Source organism: Diadema antillarum, unplaced genomic scaffold (genome assembly GCF_040938485.1).
Source record: "Diadema antillarum isolate AM-2024a unplaced genomic scaffold, OU_Dant_1.0 scf00000022, whole genome shotgun sequence".
Taxonomy (NCBI): Eukaryota; Metazoa; Echinodermata; class Echinoidea; order Diadematoida; family Diadematidae; genus Diadema; species Diadema antillarum.
In genome coordinates this window covers 3,697,170-3,722,886 of record NW_027270911.1, presented here as the reverse complement: position 1 = coordinate 3,722,886, position 25,717 = coordinate 3,697,170, and the positions used below count along the sequence as shown (strand labels likewise).

General features: G+C 38.2%; 1 protein-coding gene across 1 annotated transcript in view; it reads right to left on the bottom strand.

The window, feature by feature from the left end:
• Positions 1 to 489: 489 nt before the first annotated feature.
• Positions 490 to 25,717, bottom strand: part of LOC139731676 (translocation protein SEC63 homolog) — a 29,763-nt gene continuing 4,535 nt past the window's right edge. Inside the window, exons 2-22 of the mRNA XM_071642568.1 lie at positions 23,563 to 23,668; positions 21,591 to 21,705; positions 19,276 to 19,391; positions 18,597 to 18,658; positions 17,683 to 17,741; positions 16,432 to 16,482; positions 15,710 to 15,818; positions 14,121 to 14,215; positions 13,220 to 13,358; positions 12,637 to 12,735; positions 11,331 to 11,473; positions 10,705 to 10,757; positions 9,912 to 10,006; positions 9,185 to 9,267; positions 8,551 to 8,634; positions 7,051 to 7,272; positions 6,383 to 6,450; positions 4,644 to 4,785; positions 3,779 to 3,877; positions 2,327 to 2,428; positions 490 to 1,618 (exon numbers count right to left, since the gene is read on the bottom strand). Coding sequence (XP_071498669.1) covers positions 1,478 to 1,618; positions 2,327 to 2,428; positions 3,779 to 3,877; positions 4,644 to 4,785; positions 6,383 to 6,450; positions 7,051 to 7,272; positions 8,551 to 8,634; positions 9,185 to 9,267; positions 9,912 to 10,006; positions 10,705 to 10,757; positions 11,331 to 11,473; positions 12,637 to 12,735; positions 13,220 to 13,358; positions 14,121 to 14,215; positions 15,710 to 15,818; positions 16,432 to 16,482; positions 17,683 to 17,741; positions 18,597 to 18,658; positions 19,276 to 19,391; positions 21,591 to 21,705; positions 23,563 to 23,668 — 2,183 coding nt within the window. The 3' untranslated portion in view covers positions 490 to 1,477. The remainder of the gene's footprint in view (positions 1,619 to 2,326; positions 2,429 to 3,778; positions 3,878 to 4,643; positions 4,786 to 6,382; positions 6,451 to 7,050; positions 7,273 to 8,550; positions 8,635 to 9,184; positions 9,268 to 9,911; positions 10,007 to 10,704; positions 10,758 to 11,330; positions 11,474 to 12,636; positions 12,736 to 13,219; positions 13,359 to 14,120; positions 14,216 to 15,709; positions 15,819 to 16,431; positions 16,483 to 17,682; positions 17,742 to 18,596; positions 18,659 to 19,275; positions 19,392 to 21,590; positions 21,706 to 23,562; positions 23,669 to 25,717) is intronic.

Genomic DNA, 25,717 nt, shown 5'->3' with positions numbered 1-25,717 from the left:
CATGAACCTTTGACCCGTTCAGGACGGACTGATTTTGCTACAACACGCATTTCCCACAGACACCTGCCCAAGTACACTCGGGACTCATCTTCAACGGGTTAATGAACAAATCACAGCTTTTCTTCTTTTTTTTTTCCTCTTCAGCTTTTTGCAATTTCCAGGTGCAAAAAATTAAACAACAACAAAAAATGACCTAAAAACTCCAACATTTCCTTAAGCACACAAATCCATTGCAGGTGTAGGGATAATGCTATCTTCACCTTGATCATGATGCCTTGATGGTGCGTGATCTTATCTTCCCAAGGTAACGGGCATAAGGATTTATGTAACAGCTACCACAATCAGAGTGTGGTGAACTGTTGCGTCTGCCTTGGGAGTCTTATCAGGGACTCTGCTTCATTAAAACCTCACACCATACCAGAGGATATGAATCCCACGTTTGAAACTCTCACTATGACCTCCGAAAATTAAATCATGACGTATGTGTGCATCCTCCTTCTCCTACTGGCCCCGCCTACTTCCCTGATCTCATGTTTATTCATGATGTATTTGCATGTGATTTCCATATCTTTAGTGATATCTACTGACTCATTTGGGTACACTGAGGCACAGTGCACGTAGATAGCCGGCTGGAGGACATTGGTTGCCTGGCAACAGCCTGATCTTAGGATCAAATTCCTCTCAATAGCTGCACAGTCAAACCACTGGACAGTGGTACCGCTCTGTCCAATGGCTTTGAACTACTTAGAAACTACAGCCATCATATTCTCACATTGGGCATTCATCCAAGGAAGTTACAAAAACAGTGAGATGCTGGTGAGTATTGCCTCAATCATGAAAAATATTTTCTTGACTCATTCGCATTGCTATTGTAATCTCAAGTTTCAATACAAACTGGCCATTTCTGTAAGTATGCATTCAGTGTATCAAATAGTGTGGAAAAAATTGATAATGAAAGTATCCAATTACTTCTAAACATGGTCTTTCAAAACTTCAGGTCAGAGCGTTCAGCCTGCTTTTTAGGGGGTTTCTTTACAAAAATAAAGTTCTCGAGCAGAACGCGACCCTATAATCTTTTACTTTTGTTGTTTTCTACTGTCCATTCTTGTCATCAACGATTCTCTTCTCCTCCAGTTCCACAATATAAAAAGAGCAAATTGTGGTTTACCAAAATTTACCTCCACTTTTTTTCCTTCACAGCATCCCAACTTTTCTGTTTTATGAATTTGATGTACGATAGACAAATTAGTTCTTCAGCATACCACTGCAGCAGCTTTTAAGCCACTGAGAACAAGTTGATTCTGCTACAACATACTTTACCCATAGACATCTGCCCAAGTATCCTCGGGACTCGTCTTCAATGGGTTAAGCTCTTGGTGATACTCATTGTCTTGTGTCTTCAATTTGGGTTTTTTTTTCCTTTCGTTGTTTTAAAGCCACGAGCAGAAAAATGATGAGGGAAGAACCTGGGCTGCGTCTACTCTTCGTCATCACTCTCCTCATCGTCTGTGGTGTAATCTGACACGGCGCTGTCTTCGGCCTCATCCTCCTTGTCGTCATCAGAGATGTCCCACTGCGGGTGGTTCTCTTCGATCTTCTTGGCTTCCTTTACGTCAACCTAGTTCAAAAAAATGTCACTGAATTGTCAATTCAGTTCAATTCAATTCATTTCAATTCAATTCAATTCAATTCATGCTTATTTTGCGTCAAATCAAAGCAATAAAACAATAGAATAAGAATACATGCTTCGTGAAGCACCTTTGGATACTCTCAACTATGTCTTTGCGGCTCTGCTCAATATTATTGACTTCTCTTTCAAATTACTTAAAATATCAGCTGGGTGATATACTTAACACGTCACTCTGACACTTACAAATTTTCTCCCAGTAATTAATGCCAACACAGCAAACTTATTCATCAACTACCGGTATTCATCATATTTCTCTCATAAAATGGAAAGAGGAGTTGTTCCACATTATAACTTGGAATTATTAAAGATATTCATAGATGATGTTCACTGCCAATTTTTAAAGAAGTCCACAACAAGTGTTGTGTATAGTTTACTGTAAAAGTGGACATTTTTGCAGTGTTAAAATTTTTGCGCACTTAGCGCAACCCAAAACTAGTGCGAAAATGAAACCCCACGAATATTTTTGTTTGCCATATAGTCCAGTAGTTGATGTCTGGATTCCACAGAATTAAAAACAGGCAAAACTGTTCTTACCAGGCTGAGCGCAAAAAATTAGTCACATGAAAATATCCACTTTTACAATACGTTTAGAGAAAAAGTATATACCTTACAAAGGACAGAAGGGAACAATCTCACCTTAATGGTCTTGATGAGGTCGAGGTCCAGATAGGAATCTGATCTGACACAGAGGGAGAAGTGATAGCTACCCTTTGCTGGGGCTCTGAATTGAAGCTGGACCTGATTCCAATGGAGCACAAAGAGAGGAGAATGAAACTTGGCTGCTCCTTTAATACAGTGAGCCTGGGGTGGTGTGCAACAAACTGGTATTCGTCTACTCATAGTGTATTTTCCTATATCTATTATGCATTGGAGTCTGCCTGCGTTAAAGGCGTAATTCACCTTTTGCAGATGACATAAAAATCAAGCATTAGTGCTTCAAAATATTTGTAACATGTAAGTTAGGGGTAGAAACAACCAATGTAAAGATTTGAACCAGTACAAATGATGTTAAGTATTGTAAAATATACAAAATGTGAACAATAGTCATAATAGAAATGTTTTCCGACTAAACCATATACAATTATGGTTTAATGTGAAAAATGGTGAAGTCTCCTTATATTTCAGGCTTTATTGTAAAAATCTTATATGGTAGGATGTTTTGTGATACAACTGACCTACACATAAGCATCAGTTGTGATATCTTGAACATATTTTAATTCACTGCTCCCAAAGGTAAATATGACCTTTGAGGGAAAGTTGCACTGTCACATTACAGAAAACAAAGATATACACACTGACACAGACCAACAAATAAACATCTACTATACTTTATCTATTTCACCACATCAACTTTGGAATATGTTAGTGATTTGAGAAATCCACCTGCACATTCCTGAACATGCCCTTGGAATGGCATACATGGAAACACATACAAATGTCACAGAAAGGAGCAAAACAGATATTGCTGTATGCATTCGAACCTGCCCCGAATTCAAACTCAAGTGGTCTGATAAGAACTTCAAACAAATAATTTACCATATCAGTTACTTTTCATCACATATTCATGATGTTAATATCAGTCTAATTACAATGCAGTGCAGTCATTACCGAAAAGAAAAGGAAAGGAAAAAAAAAAGGTAGAAAATGTTAAAGGGGATGGCTAGTAACTGATCGGTGGGAATCAGTGGGAATGCTGGGAGATGATTGTTCCAATTCTTGTGGGATTCATTTAAGAGTACATTATATATCTATTGTTGTGTGAAAATGATTTGCTTCAGAATGGTCTCATTTTCAAGTAATGTGCAGTTCAATGTTTCCAGGTTAGCATGCCTGTACAGTAACGGGGCGATCGTTAACAGTTAACGAATATGAGACCATTCTGAAGCAAATAATTTACACACAACAATAGATGTATAATGTACTCTCAAATGAATCCACAAGAATTGGAACACTCATCCCTCAGCATTCCCACTGAATCCCACCGATCAGTTACTGGCCATCCCCTTTAAATTGTGAAAACAAGGTATCACCATCTCTAAAGCTTCCGTTGTAGAAGGTCTCGTGTCAGAGAGGATCTTTTCTACTTACCTCCTTCTCTACTTTAAGGTCGTAGACCATGGTTGGAGCTGTCACTAGCTTGTGTGACTTCCTGTCTGAGAGGTATACCCACCACCATTCATGTTTCACCTGCATCGAACAGAAATAAATAAAAAATCAATAAAGAAATAAAAAATCATTTAAAGGCATAATCTATCATTTGCAGATGAAACAAAAACCCAGCTGTAGATGTTCTAAAATCTGAGTTAGGGATAAAAACAACCAAAGTAAAAATTTGAATCAGTGCAATCAATATTAAGTATTGTTGAATGTACAAAATGTGAACAACAGTTATAATAAAATTGTTTCTAGAACAAACCATCTACAGTTATGGTTTATTGAGCAAAATTGTGATATCTCCTTATATTATTTTTAGGCTTTATTGCAAATTTTTTATATGGCAGGATGTTTTGTGATACAAATGACCTAAACATATGCATCAAATGTGATATCTCAAACATTTTATATCACTGCTCCCAATTATAAACAATACCTTTAAAATCACCACAGCAGTAATATGGACACATTTGAGCCGACAAAAATTACCATCAAAACAGTCACACATTACTATCTCAGAAGAAACAAAACAAAGGGCTCAGATGATAGAGAATTTATTACTCTACCTTAGGAAATGCAAACAATAAATTATTTTTAAAAATCATAATGCAATGATGCAGTACAAACTACAAAATATGCTCTCTGGAACTTGATGGGATACTTCGGAAAAATTACAGTTTTGCTACAAATTTGTATGTGAGTTCCAAAATAAAACACCTCCAATGACCCATAGTGCTGCCCATCAGCAAACCATTGTCAAGATTTGTTTGTCTCTTGTTTGCAGCATCTGTGTGTTTACCTCAGGAAAGTAGGGAGAGTGAACCTCATGCGATTCTTTGCTGATACCCTCGAGCACTTTCTCCTTCCGGGTCAGACCGGACTGCAGCTCCTCCCACTCCTCCTCATCCTCTCCTCCTTCGTCCACCAGGGGCTCCTCATCACTGCTGCCATGGCAACAAGAATGATGGACAACAGAAGTGACAATAGTACCAAGTTGCAGAATGAGAATGAGAAGGAGTACAATCAAGATCATGCCAAGTTTATATGGCATGACCCTATAAACTTGTAGTCTTTTGCAAACGCCCTCTCACTGTATGGTGGTGAGTGAATGGGGGCAAATGAAGCGAGCTCAGCTGAGTTGGACAGCGCGAGGGCCTTTTGAGATCTGATTCGCATCCCTATGCTAGCCCTCTGAATTACCATCTTTTGCTCCCCAAATTGGGGAAAATTCACCAATCAGTGTGTCTGCCTGCCCGAGCCCGATTTGCATACGGCGAATGCATGCCACAGACCTCCACGGGTGGTCAGTGATGCATGTGAACAGCCCAGACGACGCCAAGATGCGTGGATGTGGGGAGCACGCCATTCCATTGGTTGACTGGAACCCATTAGTATGACTATTCAGTAGGGTTCATGTGTAGTAATAAACAATAATGTGCGAAGCAGATCTCAAAAGGCATTATAGAATGGGTAGTGAGAATCCTGCGATCTGATTGGTCGAGAGCTATGTGTTAATTTTTACTGACCGCACGCTGAGTCACAGTGGTAAACATGTTATCGCGCACTTGTAGCAAGAGTACGCGTACTTGCAACAAAGGTTCGCGCACTAAGCAAGCGTTCGCGCACTCAGGTTGGCCATGCGTCCAGTAAAAACTAATGCACAGCTGGCAGTGCGTCCAGTAAAAACTGATGCATGCTCGTTTACGGCAAGCCAAAATGAAATGCATCCAGTAATTTTGTCATTGGGTAACACGATAGAAAAATGGGTTTTTGACAAGAAAATTACCCATTCTATAAATCAGATGACGCACATGTCTTTTCATTTGTCAGTCGGAATATAGTGTGCATGCGGTAACTATGGAATTTAGTCTAAACCCACTCGGCTTCGCCTCGTGGGTTAAGCATTCCATAGTTACCTTATGCACACAATCCCGACTGAGGCACTCAGACCTGTGCGTCATTTGTATACTAGCACTGTCACGCTCGCTTTGATTGCTCATTATAGCCGTCATACAGCGAGAGGGCCTTGACAAAAGGCTAATAGACTTGGGATCTAGGAAATACATAAGTGCATCAGATACACCCTATTCTTTGCTGCAGTCAAAGATGATGATAATGAGGATGGTGGCAGTGGATATAGTGATAGAAAGCTAAATGATAATAGCAATGAAGATGATGACAACAGTGCAGGTGATTGCAAATACAAAAGTAAAGGATGATGATGATTGTGACGGGGATAATGATGGTAATGATGATGATGATGATAAAAGCCAAATTGGCAGCTAGGTTTGCTTGAAATTTTACTGATGGTAGAAGTGATAATAGTGGTGTGAAAGCAACAAGGAGGCTTTTAATATTCTAAACAAATCAATGAGCTGATGATAGCAGTGAAAATGACGAAGATGATGGTGACGATGATGATGGAGATGATGGTGGTGGTGTGGATAATGATAGTTATACTATTGCACACAACATATCTGATGATGCTCAATGTTCATGATGATGGAGGCAAGAAGTCTGTTGACAGCCTGGACTGACCTTCCAGAATGCTGGCTGCCTTCCTCAGCACTGTCATCCCCACTCATTTGGGCTGCATCTTGGTCGACCTGCCCATCAGACACGAGGAACAAATTTTTGGAAAATCACAAGTACAAGTACAAACAATTCTCGGTATCACCAATGCTCAGAAGATGCTAAAAAGCACTGTCACAGATGCACTATGGGAGTTCTCGGTGCCATGTCGCTTCCAGTAGTCTTGCATGTGTCTTAGTTCCCTTGCAATTCAACGCAATTTTTGTCCGTTTTTCTTTCATTGCTGCATTTTTCTTCGCTTAGAATTCAACTACAAAGAATCAAAAATTTCATAAAATGCTGCTCTGCACACAGCACCTAGGTATTGGCGATACTGAGAAGTTTCATCCCAATCCATTAACTACTTTTTGAGTTATTTTGCACACGGACAAACTAACTAACTAACAAACCAACGGTAACGAAAACATAACCTCCTCCCTTGGCGGAGGTAATAATCCAATTCAAATATACAAGGAGCACAATGGCATATTAACATTCTCTTCTGGGCATCACTGACAACTGAAAAGGCAATTGAAGGCAATTGTTGAATTTATGCCCCTCATTTCAACCCATCAAACTTGAATATTCATCAAATGAGGTATATACTGGCAAAATAATGCGTAAAAAATCCTTACCGGCACCACTTCCATTGGGTCGTTGCTGGCACCATCTCCGTGGGACGTGCTGTTTGCAGTGAGAGTGGCTACTTTGGTCGCTGCCTTTTTCTGTTGCTGCTGTTGTTGTTGTTTCTTGGGCTTGGGTTTGTTGCCCGCGTTGCCGCCACCACCTTTGCTCTTCTTCTTCTTTTGCTGTTTCTCCCACGCTTTATGCTTGTTTTTGCTTGCCGCTGGTGAATCCTGACACAAAAGAGTGGTATTACATGAATCAGAAATTCCGGTGATGTTACAATGGATGAATAGTAAAATGTGAGTGATTGTCAAAAGCCAAAATGCATAGCCATTGACAATTACAATTTGAACATTTGTATCATCATCACCTCGGAGAGAAATCCAATCTTAACCTGCATTTCTTGACTTAAAGTTTGAATTCTCATGGTCAGGTATACGTCACTTCTCGTGTAAGTGGAGCAAAACAAATAGCTTGCCTATACCAAGGTAGCCTGTACAGTATTCATGTGCAGAGCTGAAGTGTGAGTTGGTGTAAATGCTGTGCATGCACAAGCATATCTGCATTCAGTGCATGAATCTACATGGTGATACAGACGACATGGTGTCGGCATTACAAATCCTTGATCTACCAATCTTTTACATTATTTATCAGAACCATTTCTATTTGAAATAGAAATTGGCTATAGACCATATCTGACAGTTTCATGGAATTTCAAAGCCAAATATGGAAGACATGAAAATAATGTCATCTCAAAAATATGCGAATGGTGGGTGTATTTCCACTCCAGTCACTACTAAATGTTCCGATGTCTGACCATGAGAATACACCCCCTTTTTTTCTTTTTTCTTTTTGTGGAAATGTCAAGTGGCATTAATGTGCACAAAAGCCTACTGATCAATCAAACTTTCCAGAAATTCTGCTGTAGAAATAATCCTCTTGTCCTCATTTATTTGGCAACTCTCAAATTAAGTGTGCACATTCATCTTACATTGGAGAAAGAACAGATGAAATATCAAATCTGCACAAAATCAAAAAACAAAATACAAACATTTCACGAAGTATAAACAGAAGCGTTTACATTGACCTTCCCAAAAGTTTGGCCAAATTTTTACAGGACTACTTTATAGAAATTTGATGATTTAAAGGTTTCTGAAACTTCTGCACAACAATGTAAACAATGACATTTGACCAAAGGTGGACTCCAATGAAAGATACATTTTTATTCTGCATCATGAAATGGTAGCAATGAATGATAATTAAAAAAAAAATCAAATCACAGAAATATGGTTTCTTTACATGAAAGGCTAAAGGAATGGTATAGTTTTGATTGAGATGGGGCTTTAGGTTTCCAACTTTTTTTGTGTGCAAAAAGTTGAAGTTTGAATTCCCCTGTCAACCAATACTTTACCAACCCTTTAATACAGAATCATTACCCCAAAATTCCACTGGCAACACCCATAAAACACTTCATTGACAGTGCTCTAATGACTGAAGTGTGGACTCACCTTTTCCTCTGACTTTAATTCCTCCAGATCATCTTTGGCCTCGATGACCATTCCACTACTGTTCAGATCACCATCTGATGATATCTGGGGAAGAAGAATTATGCCATTTCTAACATGGTCTTGGCAAGTTAATGGTGCTCTGTGACATATGCGGATCTAAAAAAATTGTACATGCCAACTTAAATTCATACTGCAAGGCTAGTTTACACTATGCCACCACATTGTTCATTTTTTTTTACTCAGTAAGTGACATCTCATTATCATGATTATGACCATCTTCTTCATCATCATCACCATCATCATCATCATCATCACCACCGTCATCAACATCATCATCATTTACTGTTATTTTTCCCAATCCAAAGTTACGAGGTTAGAGTTTACTATTGTAAAGCATGAAGTCTTGATGATTAGCAAAGGCACCTGTGCAAGGATCTTTATATTTCTATTTTTTTTCTATAATGTGGCATCCACTGCTGATAGTCTTTTAGTAGACAAAATGATCTGCCAAAACTCCAGCCTATCAATGGCAGAATGACTGATACCTGACATGCACAGACACACATACACACACATCTCAATAGTAACAACAAAACCTCAGTAGCAATCTTCCTTGATTCCTAACGTTTCTCACCGTGAAGGTGTCCCTCTTTAGGTAGACTGTCGCTGTGACAAAGGCGCCCTCTGTGACAGTCGTCTTGTCGTCATCATCAACGACTGAAAGGCGAAAGAATATTTGGAGTCCATGATAGAACGAGCGAAACTCAACTGGCAAATCCTGTACATGTATGCATAAAAAGTGAATCACCTTTCTCTCTCTTTGCTTAGATTTATGATAACAGTCTTCTAGCTAGCAGTGTCATAATATCTACCTTTTATAAACCATGTCAAATTAAATGAGATACACTGCACAGGATGATTAAAACATCATTGAGACCAGGAGATGTTAGGGTTAACACAAATAAAAATACAAAGCAGGACTAGTTTAGGGTGACAGCATTCTGCCACATTTATTCAAAATTAAAGGGATCATATAGTTTCGGTTGAGAACTAACTTGAGGCTTCTAATATTTTTGGTGAGATACTGAGAAATCTTTTATGCAATATAAAAGAATGCGTAATTCCGAGAGAAATTCAACATTTACTTGATTAATTTTTTTTTTTGAATTCCAAATTGCCATTCCAAAACCGATTTTCATCAAATAAACTTTGAATTCCTTTAAGAATGATATGGTATGTACTATTTCATAAGTGGTTTCTTGGTATCTCAAAAAAGTTAAAGGCCCATTTCTTATCTCCACCAACACTATATCATCCCTTTAAGGTGTTCTTCATAGTGTTTGAATATATCACTGACGAACCTTCAAGCTTGATATCTGCATCCATGAGGGGCAAGGTGGCGCAAACATTTAAGACATCTTGGTACTGTCTCTCATCTAGATGTCTCAGGATGTACCTGGTATAGATAAAAACTTAATTATTACTCACTCTTGGAAAAAAAAAAATTGATAAGAATGAAATATCACAATGCAAGACATGACAGACCGATTCCTGCAAGCAATATGTCAGTACAAAAGGAATCAGTGCAACATTTGTATATGTGCATGGAACGTTAGCTTTAATATTCAACATGAAGGTATAAGACGGACTTATCCTTTCAAAGTTTAAAACTCCTGAATATAACAGAAATTGTGCTACATCCATGACATCCTACAATCAAAACCAAATATCAAACACATTGCAAAGGGGCTGATGGTCCCTTCATGATATAGGATGTATGAGTAACAAAGTCACTCATACTGAAGTCTTGTATTGGAATGGATATCACACTGTACTTTTACTATTACATGTAATCACATGCATCAAAACCAAATTTAAGCTCTCCTATGTTATTATCTGACTGATTGAATAATACATATCTATTCACGACCATTTGACTTTAAAAAATGAACCCAAAATATGATGACTTTCGGAATATGTGAAACAATTCAAACACCATCCATTTCTGGCATAGTGCCTGCTCACTGGCTCTACAGATTCTTAATGCTGTCTGAAGCACATTCCAAGAAAACAAAATTCTTTCAAAAACCTTTTTAGCAATTGTGACACATATACCATTCTATACATATATTAGTGTCAATATAGGAGCATTACCTTTTGTCGCTGTCTTTTAGCTTGATAAACTGAGCTAAACTTTTGACATTTCTCTGCAAGAAAACATACAGACACAAAAGGTTAATCATATAATATGATTTAGAAAAGTATAAATGCATTAATTTCCATGTCACGTAAAAAGCAACAAGATAATGAGTATTATCAATCAAATTTTGCAAATTTCAGGCCACAAACAAATATCATACATGGAGATAACAATGTTTATTAACTATGGAATCTAAGAATCTAAGGTGAAAACTTCCGATCAAATGAAACAAATCTAATACACTACACAAAGACGTAAGATGCAAAAGCATATTACTGACAAGCAAACTGTCAGATTCATCAGATGAACAACCCCAACCCTCCTTGTGTGTTCGATCATATATTTTGACAATATCAACCTTGCAAAAGTTGTGTCTAACCCAAAATGAGAGAGAGAGAGAGAGAAAAAAAAACTTTAAAGGGAACATAGAGCCACAAGTAACACATAATTGGTATTTTGTTTTTTTCAAGGAGTATCCTGCAGGATCAGGGAGACTTGGCAGCTTTGTTGGTCCCACCCATAAAGATGCGTGGTTGTGACAGGTGGTTGCGTAGGTGGTTGGGATGGGAAGTATACTCACCCTCTTGGACTGGCATAGCCTGAGGGTCTCCTCTGTAAAGTGTGGAAGCTGCATGAGGGGCGACTTGTCCCACGTGGCCTGTACTATCATGGGACTGAGCTTCATGATGTGCTCTATCGTCTCCAGCCGAGGCTCTTTGGATGCTGTCAGGAGAAGGGGGGGGGGGGGAACATCAATGTAAATACAAAGATTGCAGTGTATGGGACTAAAGTATACATACAAAATGTACAATGTATGCATGTATAAACATAGCTGAATAGGCTGCCTCACTGCAAATGGTTTACAGTGATTTCTCTGCTATGTGCACTTCTTATGTGTTTCAATACAATATTTTTGTGGTGGGCATTTTTTTTTCTTTCTGCTGAAAAATAAGTTAAAATCAAGTCAATGCTACCTCAAATAAACTGCTACCTGATAAGCACCTTACAATGAGTAATGGTCTGTCCTGACTGATACTCACCATACCATTTCCCATACCTGCTTTAACTGTTTACTTTATAAATTTACGTTACTACAAGTACGGATCTGATGACAACTAAAGTCTTAATGGACTGTAACTCTCTTCAGTGCATGACATGATGATCACGCATCTGTCAATTATTCCAAACTTCATCAGTGACCACTTGCAAATTGGTCACAGCACCTTTATTTGTTTGTTGAGCTAAGACACACTAGTCATAATTCTGTAAGTACGGCTGTATTTTAAAAATACCTTCACCATAATGTGTAGCATCGCTTCTCTGAACAGGTAAGTATCCAAGTATCGAGATGTGATGCTCATTTCTCTATCAAGGCCACAAATTCCAAGAACAAAGACTTAAACCAATATAATGCATGATGATCATATGGCACCACATGGTTTGACAATTCTGATGGGACAAAATATGCTGGAGTACCACACTGCTGTTGTGCACAGAAACTACAGGTATAGAAGTAAAAAAAGGTTCACACAAAGTTTGTGTCCCTACACTACATCAGGTAAGGAAGATAAAAGAAAGTTGAAATCAGGGGTGTATAAATGTGCTTTGGGTAAGTTATCACTTTACACTGAAACCCTTTTACATCTGGACTCGACTGACTGCTTCTATACACTGGGCATAAGAATTAGAATCAAGGCCATGGTAATGGTACCATAAGTGGCATGACAAGTCATCACAAACTGGCACTGAATACAAGCATTGAACACAGGGTGAATTTGGGTCTAAGTCGATACTCCGACTAAAGCAGCTGTTAGGCATTCCAGTGGACTTGGCTGCAAACACGATAGCTAGTCTAGTCTGAGTGATAGGACATCACAGACACTCACGGTTTCCTCGATTGATTTTGTGCCACAGAATCAGCTGTGCCGCGGAGTTGACCATTTCTTGGATCAGCTGCGGACATTTCTTGACTATGAAGAGACGATCTGGAACAGCGAAATATTGAAGAACCAAAATTAATAACTCCCATGTATTTATACTACTGCTACAACAAAGAAAACCTTAACCGGTGCAAGATATATAAAAACAAAGTTTCTCTCTATAAAGAAAAACTCATAAAAGGATCATGAAGATAGATGTTGCAATTCTCCATCAATGATCACAGATTAGGCCTTCGAGTGACAGATTGAGCAAATAAGGGAGAACTCTTACTACTGTCAAGGCAAATTTCATGACGGTGTTGTAATATGCTCCGACCAATTATCAGAAAAGTTCTGCTGAATAAATCTAGGATGATTCTTATTGTAAGTATAAAAATGTAACAAAGAAAAAAAATTATGATAAAATAAAAGTGGTGAAAAAGACTGAACACAAATAAAACCAAAAGAAGGTGTGTATTACGCCACCCGTAGTTCCACAAAACCATGTGGAATAAGAAACCTCTTTCCCCCACGTTTCTATGTGCCTCACCTTGGTGCAGAGTTTTTGGTGGTAGTTCTGACCGAGCCAGGTGGGCATAGATGAGTGTTCTGACCTTCAGGCTGTACGGATAGCAGAAAGGGCGCTCCTTGTTTTTCAGACCAATGTCATTGGAGAACTCCCGTACAAGCTGCAGGAGGGATGAAGGACAAAACATTACCATATCGAGGACACCTGTTTGCTCATCATTCAAGTAATATAAGTAAATGTAAGTATGCACCACTACAGTACTGCTGTTTTTCTTTTTGTTCTATAGGAGAGGGGGATTGCTGTGAAAGCACAAACTTTGCATGCTTTTATTGAATAAAGTTTATGTAAATATTCATTATTTTGTTCTGTATCTAAATATGGAAAGGAACAGCATTAAGGGGTAAAATCATTAGAACAAAAAGATTATTCTGGCTGTTCATGTTGTTTACAGGAACATTTTATGACAAAATGAATAAGTTAGATTTCTAAGACCACAACTTTCACATATGCAAATGCTTTAACAAAGACTGTAAATGTAATATATTTTGCAGCGTTTCTGTTTTCCGTGAGTGGACTTACATTCCCAAAATTAACAACTCACAAAAATATTTCCCCCGTGGCACAAATGCGCTCTATATCATTGCTTAGGTTGAAAATTACTTATTTTTCCTCTGAAAAGAGAGAAAAAAATATGGCTCACTCTGTCATTGTGGTTCTAGACTGCAAATTCAATCCCTTGCAAGATTGCCTCGCAAGTCCATTTTCCCAACAAATAATATTTGCAAAATATATGGCATAGACAGTGCACTGATTACATTTTTTCTTTTCTCATTTTATTCTTGGAAACACCATAGGGGCCAACACCAGCCAGAGAGGAGAGTGAAAGGAAGGAAGGATGCCGAATGAAGCACTTCATACTCACCGGAGGAAGCTCCTCGTTGTCACTCGGTCGGTTGACCACCTCGCTGTTGTGACTTTTCTCAAACTCAAACGATCCCGACAGGATCATCAAGGCACCTGAAAACAGAGTTGAAAAACAAACAAACAGCATGTCATAGAGCTGTGGATCAATTAATGTACAATGTAACACTTTTTTTGTTCTCTCAAGGGTAACCAGCCCAAATATGGCTCAATCAAAGAGCTTATATACTGAGTAGGTACTAGAGGGCTAGCTTTCCATGCACCCAGTACAATCATTCTGTGTGCGCACGAGGAGACACAAGGCGGTAGGCTCATTCCTCATGCTAACACGCTAGCATACGAGCAACCGAGGAGCAGCCAAATCAAGAAGTGCATGCTTGCGTAAAAGTTCAAAAGTTCAAATACACACTGTTAAAATGTTACTTGAGCGCAAAGTCTGCCATTACTATGTGGGTATCATGTGCAGCACCGTGAAATCACAGATGTCTTCGTATAGTTTGCCCTACAGTGGTGGTCAGAAAAATCTCTTTGGGCTCAAAATATTTGACCTCCTTGATAGCCACACTCCCACTTTGTGCATGCTTCGGTAGATCAGTAGGGTGTAAACAACTACAATATCTTGCCAAAGATTATGTACTTAACAATAGAAAATATAAACATTGGGATATGAGAGACCAAACATTGTTACTTCTCAAATAGCTGTGATTGTGTGGACAAGTGAAGATGATTCCATGAGAAAACTATTGTCTGCCTTCAACTGATGTAATCTAGAGAGTTTGAGCGTCCTCACCGGTTCTGCTACCACAACACAGACAGAATACACACTCAAGCAATATTGTTGCTGGTTTGTCAACCAATGCTTGGTTCAAAGGTATGTATCTGCGTAGGCACTGAAAGACAGAGTAAGTTCAATTTGCAGACTTTCAAATACCAACATAACTTGCATGGATGGTTCCCATATCTTTCAAGTGCTGTTAAACCAGAAACATTTGTGAATTGGAGCTGACGACATTTTTTCACCTCATCAAACATTTATGAATTGCCGACCATGAAAAACAAATCACGAGTATAGTACTTTATTGTGTAAACAAAAACTTTTGTGTGCAGTTTACTTTTGCTAATAAGGGCTCCTCACAAAATTTGTGAAAGTTTCCGAATGCATGTCAAAAATTTCTGGTTTTACAGTACACTCTCTCCCATAAAAAACACATAAAACGTACACATACATACAAAAACTGACACACTGTATTTCTCATTAGTCACAGAATCTTCAACATCTCGGACAAATCCACTGGAGTCTGCTACTGATGTCAAGGGGTCTAGGGCAATGACCCCCTGGGCAATTACCCAAGAACCTTCCCCTGACCCTAACCCTAATCCTAAATCCTGAACCTAAACCTAAGCCAAACTGTAACCCTCAACGTAACCCTAAACCTAATCTTTAACCTTATCACCAACCAGTATTTGGCCGGGGGGGGGGGGGGGGGGGGGGGGTAATTGCCCTGATATGATATCAGCTTTCTATCAGTGTCATGATTGGGCACAAAAGTGAGGCAAGCGAGCGAGGAATGACAAAGGGGGATAACTCACGCTTGAGGTTCATGCACGGCGTCTTGTTGAGAAAGTGCATGAAGAGCTGAGTGGTGTCTATCAGAATCTCCACAGCCGTGTAGCGAATTGACCTGTACCACCATGTACCCTGTGAAGGAAAAGATAAAATGTTGGTTGATGAAAGGTGAAATACCAACTATCTATAAATTTCTCTTAAAAAGGGTAATAAAAAAAAAAGGAGTTTATGTATGTTGTTATCACAACTCGGGAGTATGAATATGCATGTATATGTCAGTGAATTGAACAAGACTAAAATGAAAAATTAACATATGTTATTGCTACCGGTAAAAGAAACAACTTAGATTCAAATTAGCTTTTGCGTTACTTAGAATTATCCAGGAACATTATAAGCTACACAGAACAAAACTTGATATGCATGTTCACTTTGAAAGAGGGAATGTTTATTGTTATGAAGGAGAAGACAGAGTAGAGTAGAGCTGCCAACATCTGTAGATGTATAACAAAGTGATGGAATAATAAAGGACAAATTCTGAAGGCACAAGTTCCATTTTGGTTCAAAATGTACAAAATGTAAAACATTAAGCATGCTTGGTCAAATATTGGGGAAAAAAATCGTTTCAAAATCACACTTTCTTATTTCGGGTGAAGCATAGACATTCTATATAATGTAGAAAAATACCAGTTTGCAGCTCTGAATCTGTATTGTAATTCCTTCTCATCATTTCCTTTCTGATACATACCACGGCTATAGGAAGAATCACCATGAATGCAATACCATATGCTGCCAAGACCTGTAAAACAACATGAAGGAATGCATTGCAGCATATTATAAAATGGGCTGTAGAATCTCTGCAATCTGACTGGTCAATTGTCATGCATTGATTTTTACTGCTCCACACTGAGCCATGCGTGCAGTAAAATCTGAACGCACGGCTCAAGTCTTGTATAGTGTTGTAGGTGTACTGGATGCATGATGGGAAAAAGGTTGTATATTGTGAATGTGCGGGCCCATTTTATAACACGAATGATGCACAGGTCTATTTCATGGATCAGTGAGAATTCGATGCTCTCATTTAACTTTGGAACAGTCTAAAACCCACTCGCTGTGCTCGTGGGTTTAAACCGTTCCAAAGTTAAACTCGCGCATCCAATTCTCACCGATCCACTCTGTCCTGTTTATCATCTGTACACTGATCACGAACTTTGTGTTAGGACATCTACCAAAATCAGTCTCACTTGGCAAACTTTTCTTTGTAGCAGACTATCTTCATTTGCAAATCCTTCTCATATATATCTACCGGTATTTAAGACTGACATTATACATTTGGGCTTAATTGAGAAACAGGACATATCTTTATCTTTTCGTTCAACTCTATTCATAATTATCATCAGGAAATAGATGAATGGTGGTAACTGAATATCAATGCAACTAAATAAAGAGTCAGATTTGAAGAAAGATTTGAGTGACAGGACACACATCAATAAAGCAGTTTATGCTAATGACATCACAGCAACACGATTGTGATACTATTAGCTGGAAAAAGAAAAAAGTGTAGTCCTATACGAACAGTAAAGAAAAGATGTACAAGGTTCAAAGTCTCTTCGCAGATTGAAAGTGATCAGCATATTTCAACATTAGATAGTACCACCCTCCTTTTCTTCTCGGGGGGGGGGGGGGGGGGGGGTGGAACAAGTTAATTTACTTTCAGTCTGTCTATTTTTGTTGACTGTCTGACTCACATGATACACTGACTATTATATAAAACTCACTAGTTTAGATTGCACTTTCATTTCCATATCTTTTTTGTTTGTTTGCTGTTGTTGTTCTTTTAAGGGGTATCATCTGAATTATCACTTTTGGGTATCAACATTTTGTCTTTTTGAGCAGGCATTCAAAAGGCAATATATAGGTTCTATGTGATGTCACAAATGGCTACATGAACATATTTGCTACTGTGGAGGCAAGGAAAATAAACTGGATGCAAGCTTACCCATACAGAATTATTTTGGTCAACAATCCACGCAGGAAGAGCAATACCAAATGTTGTTGCTGTGAAAGAAAAAGAAGGGAATTACATAACAAATGGTAGATCAGAGAGGGAGGGGAAGTGACATGAAGTAATAATATTTTAGAATGGTTATCATATCAGAAGAGGTATTTATGATGGTTTTGGCTGCGGCATATACATTACAAAGAGAAAACAACCTTACATTTGACATATGGATTTGACCTGGTTAGCATCTACAGGAATGACTATTTGTTGTTTTTGCTTGTTTATTTGGGTTTAGCTTTGTTTTTGCTATGGGTACCCATTTCCTACAACACATGAATGCTCAATATCCACCAACCTTCATTTGTCTCTGAATATTACTACAAGGCAGAATACCGGAGCCACAGAGGCAAGCTAAAATGTATAAAATGCTTCAATTATTCCTGAAGAAGATGTACTTTGTATAAAGCTGTATTGGCTAGAATGAAATGGGCTCATTCTCATAAACACAGCCAAGTCAAAGACAACGTTTGGATTTGCATACTTGACCACTAAAGAAGCTCTTCAGTGCTTATGAACTACTACATGATTAACGGCTTAAAGTCTCCTCCAAAGGACTAGGCAGTGAGGATAAAGTGCCTTGCCTAGGGGCACAACCACTGCTGCCAGGGGACTTGAACCAGGGACCTCCTGATTTAGAGTCTATGGTCTTAACCACTGAGCCACAAGGGCTCATCAGGTCAAATAGCCCACTGCTGGTTGACTGGGTAACCTAATAACTTAAGTTTGAGCACAAAATGACTAAGCCCTGGAACGGTAGATTCGAAATGACTGTCACTTCATTTCAGATGATATCATGTAGTATACAATAATTTTGTTACATGGACCAATTTTGGTCTTCAAAGGTGACTAACCTTGTCTGCCATCTGGGCTTCCATATTCTTCCCAGTTCTTCCTTGATTCTTCATCCGTTAAGCTGACACACACACACAAATAAAAAGGATATCAAAGGAAAAATATACATCACAATCTACAGACCATAACAGAACGCACTCATCTTAATGTTTGCAACCAGCATAGCAGACTAATTTTCAATACTGTCTACATGGCATATTTCATACATTTTGCGGATCACCTGGTATTTTTGAAATCAAAACCTGACTAAATTTCCATCCCTCAGAACACAAAGGAATTGCAAACTGTCTCCAAGGTGGGAAATCATTCAATTTCTCCTGAAAAAGGAATATATCAGTACTTACTGCAAAAACAGAAATATTTGCACAAACAATTTCTTTGCTCTTGGTCAGGCAAGATGAATTTTGTTAATGATTTTATGGATGGCCATGACAATGGAGCAAGCACTTCACACAGCTTGAGGCTGCCACAGCAATTAAGTGCTTGGGCAGCAGATCCACTGCTAAATGGTAATTCAACCACACCTACAATATTCATAAAACATACTATGATAGAGAGAAGTAGTACCCACCATGCCAATATGAACTACCATAAGAAGCAGTCAAAAGACTAATATAAAGATAAAGCAGATATTGAGGAAAAGAAAAGTGTTGTAGGGATACATCAGTACAGACTTACGCAGCGTGGGCTTTGGCGATCTTCATGAACATGTCTGCATCTCCGCCTTCCTTGTCAGGATGGAACATCTTGCTCAGCTTGCGATACTGCCTCTTGATCTCGGCTTCAGATGCCCCCTGCAGAGGTAATCAGGGTGGCACACGGTAAACAAGGAAAAGTAGAAATTACGCGGTGCGTAATATATGTCCCCGCCGGAAGTAGCATTTTGTAGCAAAATGTGCAATATAGGTAAAAAATCAAGGTCAAAGGTCAAAGAAGTCAAAGGTCAAAATTCTGTGTAAAAGTTTTGAAGCCCTCACCTAGTGCCATCACATAAAGCAAACGGAATCGAAATCGGGTTAGAAATGGCGAAGGAGTAGCATTTTATAGCAAAATGTACAATACAGGTCAAAAATCAAGGTCGAAGGTCAAAGAAGGCAAAGGTCAAAATTCTGTGTAAAGTTTTGAAGCCCTCACCTAGTGCCATCACATAAAGCAAACGGAATCGAAATCGGGTTAGAAATGGCGAAGGAGTAGCATTTTGTAGCCAATGTACAATACAGGTCAAAAATCAAGGTCAAAGGTCAAAGAAGGCAAAGGTCAAAATTCTGTGTAGAGGTTTTGAAGCCCTCACCTAGTGCCATCACATAAAGCAAACGGAATCGAAATCGGGTTAGAAATGGCGAAGGAGTAGCATTTTGTAGCAAAATGTACAATATAGGTCAAAAATCGAGGTCAAAGGTCAAAGAAGGCAAAGGTCAAAATTCTGTGTAGAGGTTTTGAAGCCCTCACCTAGTGCCATCACATAAAGCAAACGGAATCGAAATCGGATAGAAATGGCGAAGGAGTAGCATTTTGTAGCAAAATGTACAATATAGGTCAAAAATCAAGGTCAAAGGTCAAAGAAGGCAAAGGTCAAAATTCTGTGTAGAGGTTTTGAAGCCCTCACCTAGTGCCATCACATAAAGCAAACGGAATCGAAATCGGATAGAAATGGCGAAGGAGTAGCATTTTGTAGCAAAATGTACAATATAGCTCAAAAATCAAGGTCAAAGGTCAAAGAAGGCAAAGGTCAAAATTCTGTGTAGAAGTTTTGAAGCCCTCACCTAGTGCCATCATATAAAGCAAACGGAATCGAAATCGGGTTAGAAATGGCGAAGGAGTAGCATTTTGTAGCAAAATGTACAATATAGGTCAAAGGTCAAGGTCAAAGGTCACGACTGAAATTCTGTGTAGAAATTTCAAAGCTCCCATGTAGTGCTATCATATAAAGCAAACAGAATCAAAATTGGCTCATAAATGACAGAGAAGTAGCAAATTGAAGATTTTGATCACACACGGACGCACACACGGACACACGGACGGACGGACACACGGACGGACGGACGGACGGACGGACACACGGACACACACACGTACGGAGCCCGTTTCATAGTCCCCTGCTTGAACTCGTTCGGCGGGGGACAATTAAACCCCTTCTTTACACACTATCCATATCTAAGTCATGTCCATAATTCTACTTTTATTTTTTTCTACACATGATGCAAAGAACCAAGGTATTTCATTGGCAATTGGTCAATTCCCATCCCCCCCCCCCAAAAAAAAGAAAAAAAAAAAGAAAAAAAGGTATATGGTGCTTGATCTCAGCCTCATATGTCCCCTTGGGAAGTAATCAGGGTAGCACTAGATAATAGGTCAAACTCCCCATTTGCACACTACCCCAATCTTAATGCTTATTCAAAAACACAAAACAAAACAAAACAAAACATTGACTTTAATGAGAGTTAGACATTTTTCAGGTAGAATACTGTATGTCCAAGGGCCACTGGAAAGCCAATTATAGTACAAAGGGGATATTAGGAGGATTATTATCTCATCCATTTCTTTTGGCAAATGTTAGTTTCAGATCACCTGTGCTAATTGGCATATAAAGCCAGTAAGAAAAGGTGCCAATTGGTGAACAAAATACAGGCAATGTCAGTAACACAGAAGTATTTTTACATTCTTTGTCACATTCTCACAATTTATGAATGATTACATGAAAAAAGTCCAAGAACTCCTAAATCCAACAGCTTTTCTTACAATATGATCTTCATTTTTGAAATTGTTACCATAGTTTCACATTATGACTTTGTCAATTCAGTGGGCTGCAGATGTGCCATTTCATGAGAGTCTAGCATCCAGAGAAAGTGCAACTTTTGTGATGAATTCCTTTATCACTGACTGACATTTCACCAAGACAATTATGACAAAGATTCTGCCACATATTAACAAGGCCTTGATAGGACAGGAAGTTCACTGTGTGCGCAGCATGCAATACAACCGTAAGCTCTTACCCGGTCAACTTGCAAAATTTCGAAGGGATCATATTCAATGTGGTCCCTCTCCACTTGCGACGCTCTCAGAGCCAATAGAATAAAGACTGCCCATGCTATAATTAAGAATAGCCATCTGGAAAAAAAAACCAGAAAAAACAAAAGTCAACAGAGCAAGGTCACATTACTGCTTGTTTGAATTACATGTGTACATATAAATGCATAGAGTCTAGACATCTCAAAATTGCCTACAGAAACTACACATTACGTCGATAATAACTAGTTTTGTTTTGTTTTTTCTTTTTAATGAATGCAGGTTGTATTGTCTTTACTTCTTCTATACAGATAGCTTTAGCTGAAAGCAACAAATAACACAAAACACTTCTTGAATAACAAACAAAAAATGTCACAAACAATTTTAAATACAGACAAATCAGGTTATACAAACTACTTAAAGTGTCTTGTACCCAAGACAAAAATGCAGAGATCCTGCTATTAATGATTCTATGTTTCATGGATGTCATATTTACAGTGTAAATTCTCACCCTATTGAAGCTGACTCTAACAAATCAAGTAATATCAGCCAAACAGAACCTCTGTTATTCCTTTCATCTGATTTAATCATTTAGGATTTAATCGGATTCAATCATTCATGATATATTAATTGAAGCCAACAGTAAAGTCACTGTTTACTGAAATTATACAACAGAACACGGATCTCACAGTGTTACCTCAGTATGTTTTACATGCTGGGCAAGTGGGGCATACACACTTTTTGTACATGCTGGGCAAGTGGGGCATAAGATACAAAGAGGTTAAAGTTTCTTTCTTCCATGTTTGGCAAGGAAACATTCTGTATACCTCTTGCCTTCTTCATGGTGGTGTAACTTTTCATTTACACACACAATACACACACACACACTGACACAGATATACACACACACACGATAACAATTCCTCTCTCTTTCATATCTTTCTTTCTTTCTATCCCTCTCCCTCTTCCCTAATCTCCGCCTTCTATAGTCACTCACACAAACACACAAACTCATACACAAACACAGGCCCACATACAAGTGTTTGGCACTTCTTCCTACTACACTGAAGGACACTTGTATGCTCCTATCTCAAACTTGAATACTCGTGGCCTGACTGCTATGCAGTGCGCTTGGTGTAAAAAAGTGTACACTGTACTTCCTGTATTTCTCCCTTTTCAAGGATATACTGTACAGTACATGAATGTTGTTGTCTGAAGCTTCAAGAGCACAAATTGTAAAGACCTTTATTGACAAATATGGCAAAGACAGTTACTACATTTTAGGAAAAAATAAATATAAATAAGTTTTACTTATTTATACTTATAAGTTTTACTTATTTATATTTACTTATGTTATAAGCAACTGGTATTGCAGAGGATAGGTATCCCAATGGAAATTGATTCGGTGACTGCATTTGTACCTATTCACAGATCAAGAAAAAATATTACTGGAGATACATTGTAAGATACAATCAATTCTACAGACATGGATACAGACAGTCAGACAAATATAAATTGTAACACACTCTAAATTTCTTTCTTTCAATTGTATCCTTTGTGTGTGTGTGTGTGTGTGTGTGTGTGTGTGTGTGTGTGTGTGTGTGTGTGTGTGTGTGTGCATGTTTGTACTTGAAGAGATTGTTGTTAAAACCTAAATCTTTTACAGCCTGTATGTGTTGTAACATGTCTCCTTTAAAATCACTGTGTTGTGGGAAGAACAATTCTGCAACATTAGCTTCAAGTGGGTTTTTTTGTTTTTGTTTTTGGGACCACACACTAAACTTAAAAATCCACTTACTACCTTTCAAGTATTGTAGGACTTTTTGAGGTATGCATGCACATACAATACTTTTGATGACAGAAACTGAGATTGAATGAGGCCAAGATTATCAAAGCAAGAGTTTAAAACTAATAAGAACTGTCATGTTATGACGTACCAAGAACTACTGTATTACTCACCTCAAGACATTTTTTAGCGTGCTAGACGGTGTTGGCGCATGAATTTGGGCTCTCTTCGACTCGCACGGGTCACAATGACACGCCTTCCTGGCCTTCTCAGGGTCATCTGAAAAAAATCAATAATTTTCCATGTGAATGCATATATTTCGCTTTTACACTGTATGAAGTTGATATTTTCTGCTGCTCCTCCTCCTATTCCTTCTGTCTCTTGTGATATATACAAAGACTATGTATACAGTAAACTCTGAGCCAATTTGTCATAGACCTTTTGATATCTACAGGATTTAATGTTGAATTTACTGTAATTGTTGCAAGAAATTGTACTTTTCATCATGACCTTTCTTTACGACACACATGTTGTAACAACCTTGCAGTAATTGTAACTGAAAAAAAAAATCATTATATATAGTGAAAGCTGATATGCACGTAAACAAAACAAATTCTCATTAACATACTTAGACAGGTGAAAGAATGAACAATTTTCAAAGCAGGTACAATGTAGGTATTCATCAGATGTGACCATGGCATTCTGAGAAGGCAAAGTACAATGTATCCTAAAATAATAACACCACATTCACTTGACCACAGGTAATTGTATGTATGTATATGTGACCTGCTAGTACAACAAAAAGATCCTTAAGTCGCTGACTGGTGAGCTGAGAAAATCAAGTTTGAAGTCAGATCATCAAAATCCGTCAAAACATTTGGATTTCTGTTTTTGACATAATCTTGTAGTCTAATGTACCTTCTATCATCTGCTGAAATTTCGAAGCTAAATGATCAAAGGAAAGGCAAGAAAATAGTGTTTTTCTGGGCCATGATTTTCCAACTTTCAACGGAACAGAAACGTGTCCAAAGATTTGGATTTAATGCCGCAGCTAGACTCCGCCCATAGTAACGGGGGAGTGATCTCATTGGTCAGTGCTTATCATCCTGGTTACTGATTGGTCGTGCGTAGACCGCTGGCGTTAAGCTCGAATGAACATCGCGGAGGTCGCTAGGAGCATACACCGTACCTTCTATTGTCAAGCGGTGAAAACTGTCTTGCCTCCCCTTGATCATGTTAGCGTCGGAAGGAAAACTTTCAAGGAGTTTTTCTCGAAACTCTGATTTCTTCTACCACTTGACATGCGCTAATAAAATCATTGATATCTCCGCAACCAAGTTCAATTGTGTACTTTTATGAGTCGTGTCATATATGACAATAAAGTGGAAGAGTGAGGGAATGTCATTTTCAGAAAATTGTGCTCCCCCCGACTTTCGGATCCTTTTGTTAAAGTAGTGGGTCACATATTATATACACATTTTTTTTTCTTTTTTCAAGCAAATGCAATCTATGGCCTTTGAAGTCCCAAATCAATTTATATTATCAGGCTATGATATGACAAATGGAGTGAAACAATTCCATGCGACTTACAGTGGTACACAGTGTACATGTATCTGGTGGACAATTAAAGCTGTCCCAAATACAATGTATGCTACAGATGAACCAATACTTCAGCAAACAAACAATGATGCAAAATTCAATAATTGACGAGTCATGTTGGTATGCAAAGAGAGCCAAATGAATGTTACTGCAGCTGAACTGATGATCAATATGCTGTGCCAAGAATCCCTACAAATGTACAATTGTACTTGCACAAAACTTTGGCTGCATTTAAAGGCATAATTTATCATTTGCAGATGAAACAAAAACCCAGCATTACTGCTTCGAAATAGTTCTAAAATGTGAATTAGGGATAGAAACAACCTAGATGTAAAGATTTGAACCAGTACAATCGATGATAAGTATTGTTAAATATACAAAATGTGAACAATAGTTATAATAAAAATGTTTCCAGACTAAACCATCTACAGTTATGGTTTAATGAGAAAAATAGTGATGGGTATCTCCTTATTATATTTTAGGCTTTATTGAAAAAAAAATATATATGGTAGGATGTTTTGTGATTTAAAACTGACCTACACATATATGCATCAAAAGTGATATCTTGAACATTTTTTAAAGGACAAGTTCACCTTAATAGACACATGGATTGAACGAATGCAGCAATATTAATTACATATATCAGCAAAAGTTTGAGAAAAATCGGACAATCTGTTTAAAAGTTATACATTTTTAAAGTTTCTGCTCAGTCACTGCTGGATAAGAAGA